The following is a 22,099-nucleotide window of genomic DNA, read 5'->3' as shown; positions in this document are numbered from 1 at the left end:
AAAATTGTTGATTTTCGTAAACAAAATTTGTTTCTCACATGACATTTTTCGTAAATAAACCAACAACTTTATTCAATTGTGGAGCCCACAATAATAAAAAAAAAATGTTGATTTATTCACGAAAATGCCCCCATGAGAAACAAATTTCGTTTCTCAATATGAGAAACAGATAATTTCCCATTTAATACTTCGTGGATTATTCTAGTACGTCCCATTATCCGCACATTCCTCGATCAACTATAGAAAGTATATTAATTTTATAAGATTGAGTATATTCTAATGCAACCAATCTCACTTATTCAATTAAGGTATTGATGGATTGATTGAGTAAATTCTTATTGTAGAATAAAGTGTACATATCGTATAAAAGACATTATATTTCAATCATTTAATAAAAATATATATATATACAAATACACACTTAAATTTAAAAAATTCATGTAAAAAATTGTAAAGTCAAAGGTTGAATGAACCAAACAAGAGATGTTGAAACCAAACTCCCAAAAGGAAAACACTAAACAACATAATATAAACTCAATGTCCACCAGTTCTAAAAAGGTCCAAAGTCAATATAATCATCTTCATCATCCATTTCATGATCCATTAACAACCAAGAACCATTAGGCTGTTGAACCATTCCTTTATTCTTCAAAATCCACCAAGCAACCGGTATAAGATACTCATCCTTCAAATTATCCATCGACTTATTTACAAGTGCAACATCGCGATCAACCACCAACTTAAACGCGGCCTTACTACCTTGTGTTCCAGCAACTCCGTGCATATATGCCTCCATATTATGCCAATTTGTGAACGTACCGGGTGTCTTCAAGTACGGAGACTTAGTCGTGTCGATCACCAATTCTTGGCCAACGTCGGAATACCCTAGTAAAGGGTAGTTTGGTACGATGTCAAAGGTGTTACGTACCCTTAAAAGCTTAAGTTTGTCATATTTTGAGAAAATCTTTTTGAAATTGGAGTCTCCTACTCTAGGGCTAGCAAATATTATGGCTGTTACTAAGTATGATTTTGTTGGGAAGTCTTTGGGTTTGTTTAGGTGGTTAACAACTATATCAACCGCGTTTAGTGTAGCTAGGGCTGCACCTAAACTGTGACCGGTTATGGTTATGCTGATCTCTTCATCTTTGTATTGTTCCACTAAATTTTGGAGTTCCTGAAGAACCTGCAAATCAAATAAGGAAAATGAAATTTAAAATAAACTTTCTAAGAAAATTAGTATGTATGATTACGTATAGATATGATTTATTACTTTGATAAAAAGTTTATTGTTGTCTCAAGTGTTGAAATATTGATATTATATGGGGCGACCGCATGCATACAAATTACAAAATACAACATTTGATTTGAGTCTTGATGGATTGTTTTTTTAAAAAAAAAAAAAAAAAAAAAATTACCAATATAATGTACAAGTAAAACATAAAATAATCATATTGGATTAAAAATAAAAAAAAATTAAAAAAAAAAAGCAATTATTACTAATTTGGATATATCTGTGGTCCATCGCTTTCATTCTCTATAGATAGAAAATATGTTTATATTTAGCGTATATAATGATTGTAATGATATCTTATTTTGTATACTTTAATCATGTAAAAGTAAAATCACACACAAACGAAAAATACTTCTACTAGATTATACTATAGCTATATACAGTTAATTAGAGTTTCATGTACACCTTGTACATTTTTTGTTAATGAGAATTCTCGGACTCAAAAGAAAATTACACAATTCTGCACTATCATAGTATCATCCTTATTACCTACTCCCTTCGTCCCTTTATTTTCCCCCATTTTTATTTTTTTGGTCAAACTTTATAAACTTTGATTATAAATTACAGTTAATTTACAAGAGATAATACAGTTATGAGTGATCTTATTGCATATTTTATTAATATCAAAATTTTATAAATTTTATGTGTATGGAAATGAAAATACTTCCTCCATCTGGTCCAATTTACTCGCAACAAAGAGATATTATTTGTGAGACATAAAATATTCCTTTGTTGCGAGTAAATTGGACCGGAGGTAGTATATGCATTCTAAGATGCGTCTTGAAGGCCGTTAAAAGTCAAATGGGGTAATAAAATAAGGAAAGAGGGAGTATATAACATGTCATCTCGGTAACATATATATACCAGTACTTCGTATATGTTTTTTTTGTTTTTTTAAACTGATAGTGATGCTATAACACACATATAGATGTTGAAAGAAAAGTAAGATCTTCAAAAAAAATTTACAAAACAACAAATAGTAAAGGATGAAATAAAGATTTAATTAAGCAATTATAATCTTACTTGGGATCTTGCACTAGTCTTATTAAATGGCGATTTAGGATCTTCCGAAGTATAAACCGAGTACCATCCTTCATGCACCTTAGGATCATCATTCCCATCACCCTTACCAAGTATACTCGAAGCCGAAACTTGAAGAAATTGCAAGTCATTAACCCACTCTAACGATTGAATAGTCCCTCTCCAAGCAATAACAATATCCCTCCTCCCTAACACCGCCACCGACTCGTCCTCCGCCACGGCTACATACCCTATAAAATTAGACTCCTTACTCCAAGCCTCCCTCGAAAGTGACTTAAACAAAAATGCATCAGGCAAAGCTATACCCGAAGTTGCGTACAAGAACTTAGTAACGCGGTACTTGTAAGGCCGTCCATTTGCTAGCCCTAGTTTTGTGAAGAAATTCTTCTTGGAGTAACGACTACTACCGGCATATTTCGATATTTTCGTGCTATCGAAGGTGTCGTAGCATGCTTGAGCCTTCTCTCCGTAGTGGATGATGGTTCGTCGGAGATCGATATCGAGGGGGTCTAAGAGGCCTTCCCAATCGTTTTGGCCGCTAAGCTTCTCCCATTTCTTGTGATGGTGAAGAGAGTTCATCATTTTTGGCCTATTTTTTGTTGCTTAGCTTAGGTGACTTGATTAGTCTTGGTTAGAATTAGAAAGGTAGGGTACAAAGTACAAATACAAATGTATTATTATTAGTCTGTAATTATATATAGTGTCACATTGAGGTTGATATTGTGAGTTTCATATTTATTTTGTTATTTTATCAACAGAATTGTAGTCTAAGTTACATAATGATTTGATAGAGGATTGAGCTTCAATTCTTTTGTTTATTCAATGCTATTTATAGCTTAAGTTACATTATGGTAGTCAGTGGCGGACCTACCCTTGGTCCAGGTAGGTCACGTGACCTAGCAAAATTTTTTTTTTTTAAAAAAAAAAAATTAAAAAAACAAAAAAACGGACAGTCAGTACTGGAAGGGAAAAGAAACAAAACAAAACCATATTCAAAATCACGCACTCTCATCCTCTCAAATCTCAATCTCTCTCTTCGCTCTTCGCCGCCGCACCGCCAGTCGCCGGAGTCACCGCCGCACCGCCTCGCCGGCAGCATACACACACACTCGGACTCGGCGTTCTTCGACTCTTCTTGCTGCCAAGTAACTAAGTAAGTTTGTTTTTAAGTTTTTAAATTTGTAAATTATACCCAAATTGTTGAATTGTTGGGTTGAGTACTTGAATTTGTGATTAATTGAGTTGATTATGTAATTTAATCTAGTTAATTAGTATGTGTTCTATTGTTTTTTGAAATTGTTGATAATTTATCAATTTAGGGAGTTAGGGTTTCTGATTTTTTAGGAATTGAATTGCTGCTTTTTTTTTTTTTTTTTTTTTTTTAGGAATTGAAATTGTTTCCTGTAAATTGATAATTTGATATTATAAATTATTTCCTGTAAATTGATATTATAAATTGACAGTAAAATTGATTAATTGATGATTTCATATTAGAACTTAGGGTTTCTGTTTTTTTTTTTTTTTTTGGAATTGATTAGTTTGGATAATTGCATATGTGGATTGTAAATTGAAGCATTTGTGGTTTTCTTAATCTAATTGTTAATATAACTTAATTTTCAGAATGAAAAGAAAAAAAATGTGTGATATCACAAGTTTCTTTGGTTCGAAAAATGCATTATGTTTTCTTAATCTAATTGTTAATATAACTTAATATTAGCTTTTTTTTTTAATATTCTTGCATTAATTATTGATTAGTAGTCGGTGGTGACCTAGCACCCGAAAAATCCTGGATCCGCCACTGATGGTAGTTTAGAGTATGATTAGTGCTATCCATTTTTAGTAGTAGTTTACCTTATCTTGTTATTTTATATTAATCAAATCACTTAATTACTTTTATTTATGTCATAAGACTTGTTATCTAGGGAACTCATGCACTATTCTAGTGCATAATTTTCAATTACTCCCTTTTAATAGTTTTTATTTGCTTTCAGTAATGTTCATATTATTCACAATTTAGGAAAAGCTACTAAATCATCATCATAAGATTGAAAATGATGAGTGTTTGATTAATCAATGATGAACACTGTACTAACAAACATGTATGTAAAATCAAAACATGATTAACTGTACTTTATAGAAGGAGATAGTATTATAAAGTATGAACTAGTAATATTAATCATTACATATCACGTCCCTCCTTTCGAGTAGAATATTACAAATTACGACATTAAATAACAAATATATACAAAATAGGATAAACTTTTATTTGTATATAGATGGAGGTGGTATTACAAAGTAACAAAAAGTCGAGTGTTATCGTAGTCAGAACACTATTATATACATACATTTATTTTGAAACGCCTTGGACAAGAATTCATCTATCATCCACTTATATTTCAAATATTAATTAATCAATTTCATGTGCATATTTCGTGAAGTGAAAAATCCTAGTTGTTAGGTTAATTGTCGTGAAGTTAATAATGATTTGAAACTAAGTTCATCAATTGATCCAAAGTCCACTTATATATATTTTGAAACCATTTTAATCAAATTAACGTCCAACAAATGGCAAATAAACACTCTTTTCAAATTTGTCATGATTGTAAATTACTCGAGAGGATTGATTAATTAGCTACATCAAATCTACAATGAGAATGATGCATAAGATTAGAGGAGACTAATGAGAAGACCTACTTGAAAATCATATAATATGTGTACAAAAATTGTTGAATTTATTTATATTGGAAACATTATTATATTTCAATGCCACCTGGATTATAATGAGTAGTGAAGAGACATGAACAAAATTAAAGAAAAAGAAAGGAGGTTTCTTTAGTTATGCTTGTACGCATCACTCGATCGATATACTCCATATCATATGTAAATAATGTAATATAAGTCGTAATCATGCACCCGACCAAAAATTGTGGCTTAGCTTAATTAAGGAGGTTCCTATTGTTTCTTCAAGTCCCATATATCATGCTTGCATCCTTTTTTTTTCTTATCCAAAATAATAAAACCTCCATCCCGCGTATAAAATATTGTTAGATTAATTTCAAAGTATATTATCAAAATATAATTTTCTATGAATTTTTAGTAATTGCTACTTTTGTATACTAAAATTAATAGTTAAAGTTGTGTTTTGACAAATAAAAAAGCAAAACAACACACGCATTTAGTCTGAAACAAAAATACTACTTACTTTTTTAAGTATCATAATTGACTTTCTAAAATGTTAAGCTTATTAGAAATTGTATATATGCATGAAGAGTTTTGTTTAAACATCTTTGGGTATGGAGGTTGAAGAAAGTATACTTGTTGATTTGCCTTTTTAAGTATTCTTATATGAAAATGTTTTTGTCTAATGGATTGTTTAACCTTGTAATGAAATTAATGAGAAACGATTGATTTAGGTAATGTGTTTGATCTTGAGTTGTGTATTATACAACAATACATAAAAATAAATTTAAGAAATAAACTAGATTAGGAGAGGATAGTATAGATACAATGAAGGAGAAGATAATATGATCTCCATCTCACAAAATCTTTCAAGTAAAGTTACATCTTAGCTGAATTGGCTAGGCTCAAAAGCTATAAGTACTTATACTTGTTCGCCCAATGGTTACTTATATTTCCTCCGTTCCACAAATATTGTAACAATTATCATTTTAGGAAGTTTCTTAAATATTGTAACATTTCCCTATTTGTACATATTTTCTCTCATTCTCTCTCCTCATCACATAAGTCCATATATATATTCCTCTCTATATCTCTCTTCTTCTTAAATTAAATTTTTTGTGTCCCTCACGAGCCATAAGCTAAAAAAACAGAGGAAGTATAACATAAAAAAATTCTAAATTATCCCCTAAAAATAACATAAGTAGACGTCATTAGCATACCCGAATTACAAAGCAATATCAAGATAAAATAAGGAAACCGAAGAAAAGGAAAGTTTGGTTTCCTAATGTTTCTAGCTTTGGCAGTACCTCGTGCAACGGCCATAACTTTCTTATTTCTTATCGAAATTGGGCATACGACCAATCATTAATTGAAAATCTGTTAAAACATGTTATCACCTTCAACTTAAATCATTTCAAGGTCACTTCTATTTTGAGAGATATGTGCATTTGTAATATCCTTTGCGATTTTACTAAATTTCAAGTCACAAACTCACAAATAATAAACCATTACCTCCTCCACCCCCCCCCCCCCCCCCCCCTCTCTCTCTCTCTCTCTCTCAAGTGGTCTTTGCTCCGGTGCTCCCTAACTTGGGTCTAGTTACCTAAACAAGGTTTTGATTTAGTATGACATTATCCGTTAAAAAAAAATTAAAAATTAAAAATTAAAAAATAAAAATTAAAAAGAGAGAGAGAGAGAGAGAGAGAGGACTGCATAGCCACTAGCAGTACTGCAAAAGTTTATTAACAAATTGCATGATATCGGCCCACTTGACCCAATCTAGGCCAAGTTGTTGATTCGATAAATATGTTTAACACGGGATAACGGCCCAGCTCATTTACATATATCATACGAACTTTGTGAAATTGAAAGCCCAACTATTATCTAGGCTAATTCATACAAGAAATTTCTGTAATTATCCTTTATTAAAGCTTTATTACTACGTATAAAACTTCACTAGCAATGCTACATTAACTATTTCTCTTTCATATCATGACATTACTCGCGGTTCTATACTCCTTTCGTCCCTAAATAAAAGTTTCATCTATCTTTCGTAATACATTTAGGAAGATGAAAGGTAAACCAAGATGTGGGGTTTGGTTGATTAATGGGGAACATTAAAAAAATATATAGAGGGATTTGAATGATTAAAAGTTAATAAACCATAGATAGAGATGAAATAAGGCTTTTATTCATGAACATGCTTTTAGGTGAAACGATTTTTTTTCAATAAGACTTTAATTTAGAAACAGAGAGAGTAATTAGTTACTACAAATTAAAACCAAATTTGCTTACAAATCTTTTTTCAATAGGCTCAAGTCCAAAAGGCAATTAGGATCACTGTAAATAGCCACCAAGGTACGTTTATTTAATGTCCATTTGCTTACATTTCTGTAGAAATACTTTGTATTACATATTTACATCTATTAACTAAAGCTTCGAACATTTTTGGAACTCAATCCAAGTGCATTTGTGCATAAGAGAAACACAACAATCAGATTGAAGAAGGTGGAATGATTATTTACTGGAGTCCAGAAGACAATATGAATCATCTCAACACCAAAACCTGTATTTTTCGTCAATATAAACTTACAAATGGTCACAAGCAAGCACGAATCTAGTACTAACAAAGTAACAATTTAAACAACGAGACAATCACACTTTAACCCCAGTAGTGAGAGTGTACGACTCTTTTCGTTGCGTCCAAAAATCATGGAAGAGATTATTAAAGCTCAACACATCAATTGGGCCAGGCCTATTGCCAATTGCCCATGTCATCCTCAATTTTTAGAAGCCCCCAAAAGTAGCCAAGCAGATACACCAAGCTTCATTTCTTGCTCAGTCAAACAAATTGAAAAAGGCAAATCAATAATTAAAATGTGTTCGAGGACCATCAGGACGGAGTATGTTGATTCCACTTTGAAGGAGGGGTAGATGAGATTCGAACCCGTAAACTTTGTATTACGCTGGCTTCGATACCATATTAATGGACCAACTCAACTAAAAGTTTAAGTTAATGGCTGATGGTTAAATAAAATCTTATAAAAATACAATTTTATTTATAATAAACTCAAATTTACAGGGATTTTTTTGGTGCAAATGCAGTAGGCAAATCAAGACTGTATAATACAATCTTATTTACAGTGCATTCAATTCACACATAATATCGACATAAAATACTTTGTTATAAATAAAAAGAAACATTGGTGGTATTTTTTTTATGATCCAAATAAGGTGCAAAACCCAACCAAAAATAAATAAACCAACTTCTCCCGTAGAAACTAAACATGATCATGAAAAATACAATTTAACATTGACTTTACCTTGTGACTTTTGTTTAAAAAATCTAGAAGGTTAAATTTAATCGTCATATTAACAGTTCATCAAATGTTATTTATTAAGGTGAAATTAATAATAAGGAGAAAGCAACGTAGCATTAACATATTGTTATAAATTATAAAGATGGCCATGCAAACGGATACAATCTTTAAATTAGAACCCCACCACCTTAGCAAATGAACGAGTAAGAAGGAAAACATCATCTACTTGATCGATAAATACTACGCCAAATAAATTGTCCTAAAAATATAATAAAGGTAGCTTAGAGTCCCTTGGAACTAGGGTACTTCATAGTAGTACATACATTTACTCACTTCCACCTTGCTTAGTTGGCCATACATGTGCTTGCAACCTCCATTTTAGTCCCTTCAATTCGTTTACATGAGTGTTTTTATTAAGGACCATGACCACCCTTCATTTATTCCTCATACATTCATTCATTCATTCCCACCTCTTGATCATCTCACATAATTCTTACTCTTTGTCTATTTTGAACAAATCTCTCTACATTCAATGTCGACCGATGTCTCTAGGCATCCATTGGCTCATATTTTTTCTTACATTAATGTATTAATCATACTTTTGTTCAAAATATCAATTACCAAATGGTCCAAATTATGGATCTGTCAAATTCATGATGTTTTCGTATCATTTAAATTGAACATTACATTTAAAAAGTTATCACAATTCGATACCATTTGAGAAAAATTGCAGCTGTGTTTATAATTGAAGGTCGTGCTTAGCACATTCAAACATTCTTAATTAATTTTACTTCTGCATTATTGAAAATCACAATAATTGAACTAATTTTACATTATTCATATACTAATTGTTTTGTTAAGGACCTATTCTCTTCAGCTTAATTTCAATTCAGTTCATCTCCAATCAGTTCTGTTCAATTCAGTTTCTAATTTCACTCACTAGTAGAAAAAATCAAAAAGGCACCCCCTAATTGGCACCGGTTCAGTCCAAACCCGTGCCAAAAATGGCCTTAAAATTTGGTGGGAAGTTGAACCAGGATATATGGCACCGGTTCACTTCAAACCGGTGGCAAAAACATAAAAGGGCACCGGTTTGAAGTGAACCGGTGCCATTAAATATTAAAAAAAAAAAAAAAAAAAAAACGGCCCATATAAAAGCCCCCAACCCTAACACATTAGCTCATTTAGCCATTTCTCTTTCTCTCTCCTCCTCTCTTCCTCTCTTCCTCTTTCTCTCTCCTCTCCTCCTCTTTCTCGATCTCCTTCTATTTCTCTTCCCTCATCTCCTTCTCCCTCATCTCCTTCCAACATGCAACACCGTCCTCACTTCTTTCAATCGATTTCTTGGTATTTTTTTTTATTTTATTTTGATTATTATTTTTGATTTCTGTTCATTTTTATTCGATTTTAATAGGGTTTTTTTTTTCGATTTTCTGGGTTATTTTTCTTCGAATTATGGGTATTTGTTTTCGATTTCATTTTTGGGTATTTGTTTTTCGATTTCATTTCTGGGTAATTGTTTTTCGATTTCATTTTTGGGTTTTGTTTTTCGATTTCATTTCTGGGTATTATTATTGTTTTTCGATTTTGATTCATTTTTCGATTATTATTTGTTTTTCGATTTTAACTAATTTTCGATTTTATTTTTTTTTTTATTTTTTTTTAATTTTCTGGGTTTTAATTTTTTTCGATTTTCTGGGTTTTAATTTAATTTTTTCTTCATTTTCTGGATTTTCTCGATTTTCTGGGTTTTAACTAATATTCGATTTTAATTTTTTCGATTTAATAGGTTTTAATTTTTTTTTCGATTTTAATTTTTTCGATTTTTTTTTTAATTTTCTGGGTTTTTAACTAATTTTCGATTTTAATTTTTTTTGGATTTTTTTTTTTAATTTTCTGGGTTTTAATTTTTTTCGATTTTCTGGGTTTTAATTTAATTTTTTCTTCATTTTCTGTATTTTCTAGGTTTTAACTATTTTTCGATTTTAATTTTTTCGATTTTTTGCGTTTTAATTTTTTTTCGATTTTAATTTATTCGATTTTTTTTTAATTTCTGGGTTTTTAACTAATTTCGCAGCTAATACATTACTATTTGCTTTGCAGGCCCAAAATATTGCACATAATTGAAGAATCAAGAATCAAGAATCAAGAATATTGATTTAGATGTTTGGGTTTTTTTTTTTTATTGTGATGTTGTAATATTTTTTTTTATTTATATTGTAGTTCTTTTTTATTTATTTATATGTTGTAATTGTTTAATTTTATAATTTGTATATTGTAATTTTTTCTTGATTATATACTGTAAATTTCGGCTATATTCAATGATATTCGATTAATATGTTGTTGTTCTTATTTATTTTAGTCAATTTGATTTTTAAGTGAAAAATGACGACAACCAAAAAAAAAAAATGATTTTTGGGGGTTTTTTGGCACCGGTTAACCGGTGCCAAAAACTTTGAAATAATTTTCTGTTGGCCTTTTTGGCACCGGTTAACCGGTGCCAATTTTGATTTTTGGCATCGGTTTGAACCGGTGCCTTTTTAAACCCCTTTTTGGCACCCCCCACATAGGCACCGGTTCAAACCGGTGCCTTAGGCCGGGTTTGAACCGGTGCCAAATTCATTTTTTCACGTAGTGACTCTATCATAAACAATTCATTTCAGCTCCATTCAGATCAGTTTAGTTCAGTTCAATTTAGTTCAGCTCAGCTCAATTCAATTCAGCTCAATTTAGTAAATCTGAGCATACCCTAAATGTTGTCACTAGCTTATTAAAACAACAAATATTATTATACAAAAATGATTGAACTACTATCATAACATCAAAGCTTTACACTTCGTACAATTTTTATCAAAACAAATGTTGGATCTTTTACCAAAATGGCTAATTTGACAAAAGTATTTACCAAAACGGCTAACTATAAAATTTAATTCCCAAACTAGCTAAATTTATTGATTTGAAAGGATATTATTTATTTTTTATATTCCTTTGAACCCGTTCAGTTCACTTTATGTTTTTTTTTTTAATTTAAAAAGAATTATTTTTTTAATTTTGGTTTTATTTAAATTCTAAGGCCATAGTTTAAAATATCCCATTAATTTGAACAATAACAATCAACATAATATATATGCAGCAATTCTCAATTTTAAAAAAAGTTACACAACACAAACAACCACTCAAAAAAAATGATCCAAACTTCCAATCAACAAAAGAAAAAAAAATACAACTATTTTTTTTTTACACATAAAGATAGAAATAAATATATGTAAGTTTGATTTATCATACACATTAAACAAAAATAAAAAAAAAAAATTCATACTAGTCGACATTAACAAAGAGTATACAATTAGTAGATATGAATAAGATAAACAATACCTTAGAATATCTTATCGTCGTATAAATTTGCGGTAGTCTTGATAGAACAATACTACTTGAAATTCCAAATTTTTGTGATTGATGTAGATGAAAAATTAGTGTTTTTAATTATTTTTTTTTATCGAAGTTAGGGTTTTGCGAGTCTGCGGTTGTTTACGTTATTCGTAGTTTTGTATATTGCTTAACTTTTCCAACTTAAAAAAATCTTTAAGTAAATAAAAATAAGACCAAAAAAACAAAGTTAAAAAAAAAAGGATTTTTTTGAAAATAACACCACATATTTTAAAAAAAATGGACTATAACACCATCTTTTTTAAAATTTTTATTATAACACCACAAAAAACCCAAAAATTGAATTTCACCACCATTTAACCGTATCTTTGGATGGAATCCGTTAGTGGGACCCACTAAGCATACGTGTCATTCATTGATTGGTTTTTTTTTAAAAAAAAACCAAATTAAAAAAAAAAAACCAATCCCTATCTCCGATCCACCACCGGCAGCCCTGAAACCCTAACCCAGCCCCACCGTCGGCACCTCAAGCCACCGAAAAACCCACCATAGCGAACTTCAAACACCCCAGCCACCGAAAACCCACCTAACCCATCCCCTAACCCATCCTTGAAACACCTTAGCCACCGAAAAACACCCCAGCCGCCACTATCAAGGAGTGGGGTCGCAAACTAGGGTGGGGATCAGGGCAGGGGTCGTCGCGCATGTGGAGATCTGTGGGTTGTCGAAGCAGGCGGAGTTCGGTGGGTGCGATTTGGTTGTGTTTTGAGTGGCGGAGGTGGTTGCGCGGGTTAGTTTGGTGTTGTTGGAGATGTGAGGCTAGATGGGGCTGGGGTAGTTTTCGGGGAGCGGAAATGATGGAGTCGTCGGTTCCGGCTGGAGATAAGGTGGTTCCGGCGGGAGGTCAGGGGATATCGGTGTTTTGGCTGGTGATTCCGGTGGTGGGGCTGGGTTGGGTTAGAATTTAGGGTTTTTTTTATTTTTAATTAATTTTTTTAAACAAATCGTTGAGTGACACGTGTCCACGGTGGACCCTACTAATGGATTCCATCCAAGAATCCGTTAGTTGGTGGTGAAACCAAATTTTTTGATTTTTTTGTGGTGATGTTATAATCAAAATTTGAAAAATTGTGGTGTTATAATCCATTTTTTGTAAAATTTGTGGTGTTATTTTAAAAAAAATCCAAAAATAAAATTAAAAAAAAGTGAACCAAACCGTTCAAAGGAAATAAGAAATAGATAAATTCCTTCCAAGTTAATAAATTAGCTAGTTTGGGAATTAAAATTTATAATTAGCTGTTTTGGTAAATACTTTTGTTAAACTAGCCGTTTTGGTAAAAGATCCACAAATGTTAATAAAGTTATAAAGATATTAGAGTACGTTGTTGAGAGTAAAATTCTAATTCATGCAATTATTCATCATATCTATATAATATTGAAAAAAAACTTTCCAAAAAAAGTGCACATGACCAATAATTACAAATTAAATAAAAACTGGGAGCTTAACCACCATTCCAATATGACATTAATGTTTTTTGTTTTAGGATGAAAGATACTTCGTAATAAAGTCTTTCATATATAGGTGATTTCAATAGATTTAGACAAGTAATTTTTAGCTTCAAAACTTTTAAAGCAATAACATGTAAGTAGTATAGACATTCGCTTACGGCAATTCACAAATCACAATAGAAATCATATTAATATAAGTTATTATTTCTCTATTTACAAATTTTTAAGAGTATTTACTTCAAACATTAAGCAACTAATAATCTTATTATGACATTAATTTCAATTAAACAAAAAAAAAAAAAAAAATCCAAAACATAAAACACACTAGTTAATAATTAATATTCCCTCCGTCCTTAATACAATGCCTCTTTTGAGCATTTATTCCTCGCATAATAAAGAGAAAGAGACATTGTATTAAGGGACGGAGGAAATAATAATGAAAAGAGGAAATACAAGATATTTGTATAATGTTACTCCGTAATTGTTAAACCACTAACTAGAAAACAGAGAAACGGAAACTATACACGAGTACTTAACCAGGTTAGCTAGATCTTGTGTTTAAATAAGATTATGGACAAATTAATTACTTCCTCCGTTCTTTTTTTATTACACCAGGAGGGATTTTACGTTTGCCAACGCATTTTTTTAGCTATAAATATCTTCAATTATACTTTTGTAAAAATTATAAAAAATTGATAATTGAAAAAAAGATTTCGAGACGAATCTAACTAGTACCCACATGACTATATTTTTCCGAATGGATAAATCACAAATAATGGTCAAAGAATATTAAGTGAATAGTGTAAAAGTCCTAATGGTGCAATAAAATAAAAACGGAGGAAGTATAAAAATCTAAATAATGTTAAAGTCATGGATAAATGGTGACCAAACTAACCGTTGACAACACAGTAACCAGTCAAATAATAATCCTATTAATTATAACAAGTACACAACATAAAGCGTGACTAAAAGAGCGTGGAGCCACCTCAAGGCTAAAATTGTGTCCATATCTAATTCTTCCACTAATAATAATTATTTTAGCATTAAAAATAATACGAGTAAAAAATTTGTACAATTTTTTTGTTTTTTTTTAACCAGAAATTTGTTCACATAAATATTCCCATAAACTAACAAACTACCTTTTTGTAATTAGGATCAGACAAACATACTAAACTGAAAATTTCCATGTACAGGAGGACCATCACACTGCTTCATGACTTCATCTAGTCCCTTAACCAAATTTATTTCTTTTTTGGTAAACCCTCAAAATAAAATTAAAATTAGAAAAAACATAACTTACCAGTGCAATAATAAAAATATAGGAAAATTCTACATTATAACCCGCTACTTTTTGAAATTCTACGCTGTGCCCCTACTTTTTGAAACTTCTACAATGTAACCCCAAGGTATAGTAAGTAACTTTGTTGTACCCTTGATGCTAAATCACCGTTAATATAGTTCCGTTAGACATAAAAATTTTATTTAATTAAATAAATAAATAACTGAAATATATATAAAAAAAAAATCAAAACACCAAAACCACCCCATGGTCAGCCCGCTGCCACCGCCGACCCACCACCCTTCCCCCGGAGCGTCGGCCGCCTAGATTTCTTCCCCTCCCCCGACGTTCGCGTTGCCCCGACCACCTCCCCTTTCCCCTTTGAATCACCCACCACGAAGTTCAACAAAATCTCTCAAATTCCAACCCCCAAATCCCAAACCCTAACCATAACTTTCAATTTCCGACAGTAGGAGGCTAGAGCGGAGAGAGAGAAAAGGAACAACAGCGGAGGCTACGGCTGCGGTGAAGGGAGATGGCGGATCGTTGATTTCCGGCGATTGGAGGTTATTTAAGGTGTTTTTTCGAGGGGGAGGGGGAGGGGGAGGGGTTACGAGTGGTTTTACGGGGAAAGGGGAGGGTCATCGGGGCTGTGCAGTCACCGAGGGAGGGAAAGGGGGTCTGAGAGGCGTCCGACGTTCGAGGGGACGGGGGTAGGGTTGGCCGTGGGTTGCAGCGGCTGGTTGTGGGTGGTTGAATTGGTGATTTTGGTTTTCTTTTTTCTTTTTAATTTTTTTTATTTTTTTTGGGATAACGGAATTTTATTAACGGACACTTAACGACAAGGGTACAACAGAGTTACCAATGAGACCTTAGGGTTACAGTGTAGAAGTTTCAAAAACCAGGGGCACAGCGTAGAATTTCAAAAAGTAGCGGGTTATAATGTAGAATTTCCCAAAAAAATATTCACCCTAAATTTATTCCGTCTTTAACATCTTGTAATCAAATCTGTAATACGGTGTGTGACATGATTATTCATATACTTCGTAACATACATTATTTATGTAATGGTATCACATGTATAAATTAAGGGCATGTTCTCATAAACTGAATTGAATTGAATTGAATTGAATTGAACTGAACTGAAATGAAATGAATACTTTATAAGAGAAGGAAATTAGGAGCTGAACTGAACTGAAATGGGCTGAACTGAACTGAACTAAACTAAAAATAAACGTATGAGAACAGGCCCTAAGTTTTATCAAACAACTTAAAAGGCTATTTTGTATGAGTAAATTAAACTAGTTATTAATGATGTCATAGTTGATACACCTCGTACTTGAGTAATTCATGTGACAATATTATTGCAACACAAGTTTGGACACGTAATTAAAAATCAAAGGAATCATTAATTGTGCTATTGAATGATTTGATTTTCTAATTTGATTAAACTTTAACCTTATCCTTATGTACTCAATATAATTTAAGTGGGGATGAGAATAATAATGCCAAATTTAACCCCCTCCTGCACCGCTCTACGCCTCTACCCCCGACAGGTAACTCATGCATCGGACGTAACTGATCACAAAGACTCAGTCTAACCCGACTCGATTCAACCCAACCCAACCCTACCCAACAGATAAATCTTTCCTTTTTATGAATCAAAAAATTTCTAATCTCCGACTTTAATTTAAAACTCAAATAAATGACTCAACTTTCTATTTGTATATTTGTATCTCTCTCTCCTCCCTCCCCACTAAAATTCAAACTAGTATACACAGAAACACGACCGTTCCTCGTTTTCTGTGCTCCTCTTCTTCACTCTCTCTCTCTGTGTGTTAACTCTTCACCTTTTCTCTCTCTTCCTTAAACCCTTTCCTCACTTCCAAACTCCCCATCACTTCAATTCCCACCATCACTCCAAAAACCCACCACTCCATTAACATCAACTCACACGGCCGTGTTAATTTTAGATGGTAGCAGGCAAAGTAAAGTCAGCAATGGGGTTACAAAAATCCCCAAAACCCTCAAAACCACCACCATCACCACAACCACAACCACCGTCAAAACCACCGTCAAAACCACCGTCACCCTCCCACAACTCCGCCGGAAAATCCTCCTCCCAAAAATCCACCGTCTTCAACCGCTCTTTCGGCGTCTACTTCCCTCGCTCCTCCGCCCAAGTCCAACCCAAACCCCCCGACGTCACCGAACTCCTTAAACTCGTCGAAGACCTCCGCGACCGTGAGTCCCGCCTTAAAACCCAACTCGTCGAGCAAAAACTCCTCCGTGAATCCGCCGCCATTGTACCCTCCCTCGAAGCGGAGATCGCTTCGAAGAGGGCCGAAACTGAAAGGTTTGCACAGCGTGTGGTAGAGCTGCAATCCGAGAATGAGAAGCTCATTCGCGAAAGAGAGATCATGAAGGATATCTTCGAGCGGGAGACCAGAGAAAAGGATATCAAAATAGCCGAGTTAATGTCGGAAATTGAGGATGTTAAACAGCTATCCTCTTCTCAGAGATTCCAGGGGTTAATCGAAGCTTCTGGAAAGTCTAATTTGATTAAGAATTTGAGTTTTCGGAAATCCGGGTTTTTAACTACCACCCCCACGACCTCTACCTCCTCTTCCTCTGCCACGGTGTCAGCTAAGGAAGGCGGCAATGACGATCATCGCTCTAATGTTCATTATCCGCCGCAGCTAACGCCGTCGTATGCGGTGGCGGAGATTGAACCGCCACGGCATTCGCGGTGTAGCTCGACGGATGAAATTGCAGAAACTTCGGAATATTCCTCTTCATTCGTTCGATCCCGGATTCCGAGAGTACCAAAACCTCCACCCAAGCGTTCGTATTCCGACTCACATTCTAATTCCAATTCACATTCACATTCACATTCACATTCTTCCTGCTCATCTTCGTCGTCGGATGTTCGTAAATCGACGGACAGCATTACAGCACCACCACCTCCACCACCACCGCCGCCACCTTCAACATTGAAATCAGTTCCTCCACCACCGCCACCACCTCCTCTGGCGAAAAAAGCTCCGGCGCCACCACCTCCGCCGCCGCCGGCTCCGGCGAAAGGTGTAAAAGTTATGAGTTCGAAAGTTAAGCGAGTGCCGGAAGTGGTAGAGTTTTATCATTCGTTAATGAGGAGAGATTCCCGGCGAGATTCCGGCGCCGGTAAGCCGGAAGTTACGTCATCGAGTGCACGTGATCTCGTCGGAGAGATTGAGAATCGGTCGGTTTATTTACTTGCGGTAAGGGTTTTTTTTTTTTTTTTTTTAATTTTATATTTTTATGTCCGTTGGAGGGTGTTTTGAGTTATTTACGATATTGCCACTGAAGAGTCCTTTTTTCTGGGTTTAAATTTGACATTGACAAGACTAAAGAGTGTACTTGTCTTTATTTATGAACTTTTTTGTTTGGATTTTGGTTTAATTTGTTTTAATTCCAGCTGCTTGTTTTGATTCCATTTGATTTTCTGAAAAAGAACTTTTATACTAACAAGTTGCACTTTTTTTGTTGCTTTAATTTGATTTTATTATGCCAATAATTCTTGTTCTTTGGTTTATTACATAATAAAGAATTTTTTTAAAAAATGAAAAGAAAAGTCTTGTTGTTGGTCAAGTTTCAAAATGTCAAACATATAGTCATACACATTCAAGTTGAGATTGATTATCCAACAACCCAACATTGGTTAAATCACTTGTACTACGTATTAATTGTATTGAATGTTTGAAATTTGAGGGAGATGCTGCTAATTAATGACATTGGTGGGATTAGATTATCGACTTATCGTTTAATTACCTGGCTCAATTGATTAAAGTATTCGGGTGGTTATAAATTTACAATGATGTCGGATTGTAGCTAATTATGGTTGATTAAAAGAACATTTAATTATGGATATGAAAATTAATTTTTGTTTTGTATTAAATCTAGATTAAGACAGACGTGGAAACACAAGGAGAATTCATCAGGTTTTTAATTAAGGAGGTTGAAACGGCTGCATTTACAGACATTGAAGATGTGGTTTCTTTTGTGAAATGGCTTGATGATGAGCTTTCTTATTTGGTATGTCACTCAATCAAAGACCCTAAGAAATATCTGTTTTGTAATTTCTTTGAGAATATGAGATAGTTTTTGCTAAATGCTTACAAATTGTGTGTTTAGGTTGATGAAAGGGCGGTTCTGAAACACTTCAATTGGCCGGAGCAGAAGGCTGATGCATTGAGGGAAGCTGCATTCGAGTATTCTGATCTTAAGAAGCTCGAATCTGAGGCTTCGTCCTTTAGGGATGTTGCTCGTCAAGCTTGTTCCACCACTCTCAAGAAAATGCAAACTCTACTAGAAAAGTACTACACTGAATATTCATGGTCTCATGTTCATTTGTTGCAATTCTATGTACATTATGGAATAACATGTTGATATAACTAGCTAATGTTGTTTCATTATTTGCTAATTGAAACAGATTAGAGCATGGAGTTTATAATCTATCGCGACTGAGAGAATCAGCTGCCAACAGATTCAAGTCATTTCACATTCCTGTCGATTGGATGCTTGATACTGGATTCGTTAGCCAGGTGAATTTTTTTTCTTACATTCACTTTCCGTTTTGCTGCATTTTGTTCAACAAGCCACATTACATGACAGAAGACGGGAAAAAAAAATATATTGGTAGAATTACTAGGTGAATAATTGGTTCATTATTCATCGGCGAAGAATCTTAATACTGTAATTATTGTCCTTAAGCATGAAATTGGAATGTTATGTATTCCCATTATTGAGTTCTTTAATTTATGTTAAAAATTTTGTTTAGACATGGTCCATTGGAACATTATGAAGTATAAAATTACTATATTAATTAATCCCACATAAGGTAGGTTGAAATGTTGGATATACATGACCGTTGTAGTAGTTCATGCTACATATATATAATTGTTGGAACATGGTCCACTAAACCATATTATAAAAAAAACATATAATCTTACTTAGCATTAATAATGAAACTAAGTGACAAAATAAAGGTAAAGATAAAAATGGTATAATGTGGGTTAAATAAACTAGAATTATGCATGCATGCGCACATGGGTAATCCCATAAAAATTGTATTAATATGGTTTGTTTTGGATCTTTGCTTAGCTTAATTAGCTTAGGAAAATAGTAAGAGTATCAGATTCTTTGGGTGAGAAAGTTGACCTTTTATGAATCCCTAAACTCCTAAAAAGCCACACTTTAGGATCCTTCCTATACTTGCGACCAGGGATCTTGAAAGTTCCTAGATTCATGTCTTGGTTGAGTTAATTAGGAAGGAGATTACTAGGTAGTGGGAAACATTGTTAATATAATACCATGCTGAGTTTGTCTGATGTCGAGTTTTTATTTGTTTGCTTGTGTGCTTGGTCATTCGAGTAATCGGGTCGTGTTCGTGTTGGAATCTGAGTTGATGTGTGATTTTTTTGTAAAAACTTGTGGAGTATGTTGTATGTCGTATGGTTTTTTGATAATAGATGATGAATTGATCAAATACTTTAAATGTGGGTTACTTTGCCTCGAACTATTGTACCGTGTCATGTATATCCAACCTATGTTACTTGGACTTGGGATACTCAATTTCCAACCTTGTCATATATTAGGCTGGTGTTGAAGGGTGTTATAGCATGCATTGTGAATGTTGGTTGATTTACTATATAGAGCAATTATTGTAAAATGAAGTGATTATATCTATGTTCATCAACATTTAAACCAAATATAGCCAGACAACACTTGTTTTGTGAATTGAAAATGATCCAGTACAACTGATAAAAGTTATGTAGTATAATTTGTATCATAACAATAGTCATATACAGAGTACGTAGAAACAGTCTACATCATTCATCGTTGTATTGATGTAAAAGCTTTTTCAATTGACAGATCAAGTTAGCATCTGTAAAATTGGCAATGAATTATATGAAAAGAGTATCAGCAGAACTTGAAGTTGTTGGTAGTGGTCCTGAGGAAGAGGAGTTAATTGTTCAAGCTGTCAGATTTGCTTTCCGGGTACACCAGGTAAATTTTTCCTGACTCGATCTGATGTTACACTAAATTAATCAATGACCAATATTTGCAAGTTTAAAGTCTCGAAGATAAATTCAGAAATTTACTGCATATAATTAGCTGTTCGATTTGCTTTCGTGGTACATAATGGTGTTTAAATGATCTAATTTTCCCTTCTTGTGTGATCAGTTTGCAGGAGGATTCGACACAGAAACTATGAGAGCATTCGAGGAGCTGAGAGACAAGGCAAGATCGTGCCATGTACATTGCCAGAACCAGCAGCCGCATCAGCAACAGAGGCTTATGTACCGATCTATGCCCTGCTAGATTATTCTTCTGCAGCAAACTCAGTACCTTTAGAACTCGCAGAATTATAAGAAATCAAAATCATGAAGAACTCGTTCCTGAATAACGGAATATTTGCTACTGATTCAAAAACTTTTAGTAACACCAAAGAGAACTAACCTTAAAGGATAAAATTTGATCTAAAGTATTACTAGAATTGTTAGTCTATATCATATAAGTTGCTGAATTTTAACGTTTCAGCAAAGTATTTTCACAACGTAGAATTGCATATTCAATACTCGTACTTTTGTTAAAGCAATAGACACATTCGTATCAAAAGGAGCAACGTAAAGCCTTTCATGAAGATGGTATCTTTCCAAGTTTAAATGAATAAATAAATAATCTTGGCTTTATCAATGTAAAGCTTTCCCATATTACAAGGTGTTATTGTATCAATTTTCATGACATGGTTTAACTTCTCAAGGATGAGACATAATTTAATGTAGTTAGAGTACTTTAGTTGAAACAAAAAACAATAAAAGAGATTGAATCCAATTTATTTGGGAAAAAAGTACGTAAGTAATTAAAATTCAATAATTGGGTTAAAGAGTAAAAAGATTGAAATATTTTAGTTTTCCCATTCTTTAATTTGATAGAAATTAACATTATACATGAGACAAATTTACAATTATTTGCTCCCTCGGTGTTTTTTAAGTGTTTTATTTTGACTTTTACACTATTAACTTTGACCAATATTTATACTTTATACTACCTCTGGTCTAAATTATTCGCAACTTTGAAATATTTTATATCTCACAAATAATACCCCAAAGTTACGAGTAATTTGGACCGGAGGTAGTACATAAGATTATATTGCACATAATTATATGAATACATGCTGAAAATTGGAATCATCTTGAGGTATAAAGTTTTTAAAATATAATACGAGTACTTTGTATACGTTTATTAATAATTTAAGCTAAAATTGATCAAAATTCATGTTGTAAATTGTGCCAGTTCAATTGTAGTGCTTAAAGGATATTGTAAAATTTGTAATTTGTAATACCATGATACTCTATAGGTCCTTATAAGACTAGAATAGACCCGGTCTAAAATAACTTATTGTAGACCTAACCTTCTAGTATACCATACGAATGTGATTATATCATACAAAATGTGATTTTATTACTATAAAAGTGATTATATCATCCTGAAACTGTTATGTAAATGTATCACTCAAAAAGTAAATTTATCGTTATAAAAAGTATCAAA

General features: G+C 33.0%; 2 protein-coding genes and 1 long non-coding RNA gene across 3 annotated transcripts; 2 read left to right on the top strand and 1 right to left on the bottom strand.

The window, feature by feature from the left end:
* Nucleotides 1-367: 367 nt before the first annotated feature.
* On the bottom strand, nucleotides 368-2,983 carry LOC145635131 (phospholipase A1-IIgamma-like). The gene is made up of 2 exons (XM_081686415.1): nucleotides 2,315-2,983; nucleotides 368-1,183 (listed from the first exon to the last, which is right to left on the bottom strand). Exons 1-2 carry the CDS (start codon nucleotides 2,912-2,914, stop codon nucleotides 551-553), a joined length of 1,233 nt encoding a protein of 410 aa, XP_081542541.1. The 5' UTR covers nucleotides 2,915-2,983; the 3' UTR covers nucleotides 368-550.
* Nucleotides 2,984-9,538: 6,555 nt separating this feature from the next.
* LOC145635129 (uncharacterized) lies at nucleotides 9,539-10,678 on the top strand. Its single transcript, XR_014113791.1, has 2 exons — nucleotides 9,539-9,678; nucleotides 10,435-10,678. It is a non-coding gene; the product is annotated as an uncharacterized LOC145635129 (long non-coding RNA).
* A 5,533-nt stretch (nucleotides 10,679-16,211) lies between these two features.
* LOC145635128 (protein INCREASED PETAL GROWTH ANISOTROPY 1-like) lies at nucleotides 16,212-20,887 on the top strand. The gene is made up of 6 exons (XM_081686414.1): nucleotides 16,212-17,766; nucleotides 18,449-18,580; nucleotides 18,680-18,861; nucleotides 18,978-19,089; nucleotides 20,420-20,554; nucleotides 20,732-20,887. The coding sequence occupies exons 1-6, from the start codon at nucleotides 16,480-16,482 to the stop codon at nucleotides 20,867-20,869; spliced, it is 1,986 nt and encodes a 661-aa protein (XP_081542540.1). The 5' UTR covers nucleotides 16,212-16,479; the 3' UTR covers nucleotides 20,870-20,887.
* The last annotated feature ends 1,212 nt before the right edge of the window (nucleotides 20,888-22,099 follow it).

Source organism: Chenopodium album, chromosome 6, assembly GCF_948465745.1.
Source record: "Chenopodium album chromosome 6, dcCheAlbu1.1, whole genome shotgun sequence".
Lineage (NCBI taxonomy): Eukaryota > Viridiplantae > Streptophyta > Magnoliopsida > Caryophyllales > Amaranthaceae > Chenopodium > Chenopodium album.
Note: the sequence above shows the minus strand (reverse complement) of the source record. Positions and strands in the feature narration are given on the sequence as shown.

What these genes read in the sequence shown, in the direction of transcription:
- LOC145635131 (XM_081686415.1), bottom strand. Translation starts at nt 2,914, where the DNA reads ATGATGAACTCTCTTCACCATCACAAGAAATGGGAGAAGCTTAGCGGC. An exon ending in AGACTAGTGCAAGATCCCAA is followed by an intron (nt 1,184 to 2,314) that starts GTAAGATTATAA and finishes TTTGATTTGCAG; the next exon opens with GTTCTTCAGGAACTCCAAAA.
- LOC145635128 (XM_081686414.1), top strand. Translation starts at nt 16,480, where the DNA reads ATGGTAGCAGGCAAAGTAAAGTCAGCAATGGGGTTACAAAAATCCCCA. An exon ending in GGTCGGTTTATTTACTTGCG is followed by an intron (nt 17,767 to 18,448) that starts GTAAGGGTTTTT and finishes TATTAAATCTAG; the next exon opens with ATTAAGACAGACGTGGAAAC. An exon ending in TTGCTTTCCGGGTACACCAG is followed by an intron (nt 20,555 to 20,731) that starts GTAAATTTTTCC and finishes TTGTGTGATCAG; the next exon opens with TTTGCAGGAGGATTCGACAC.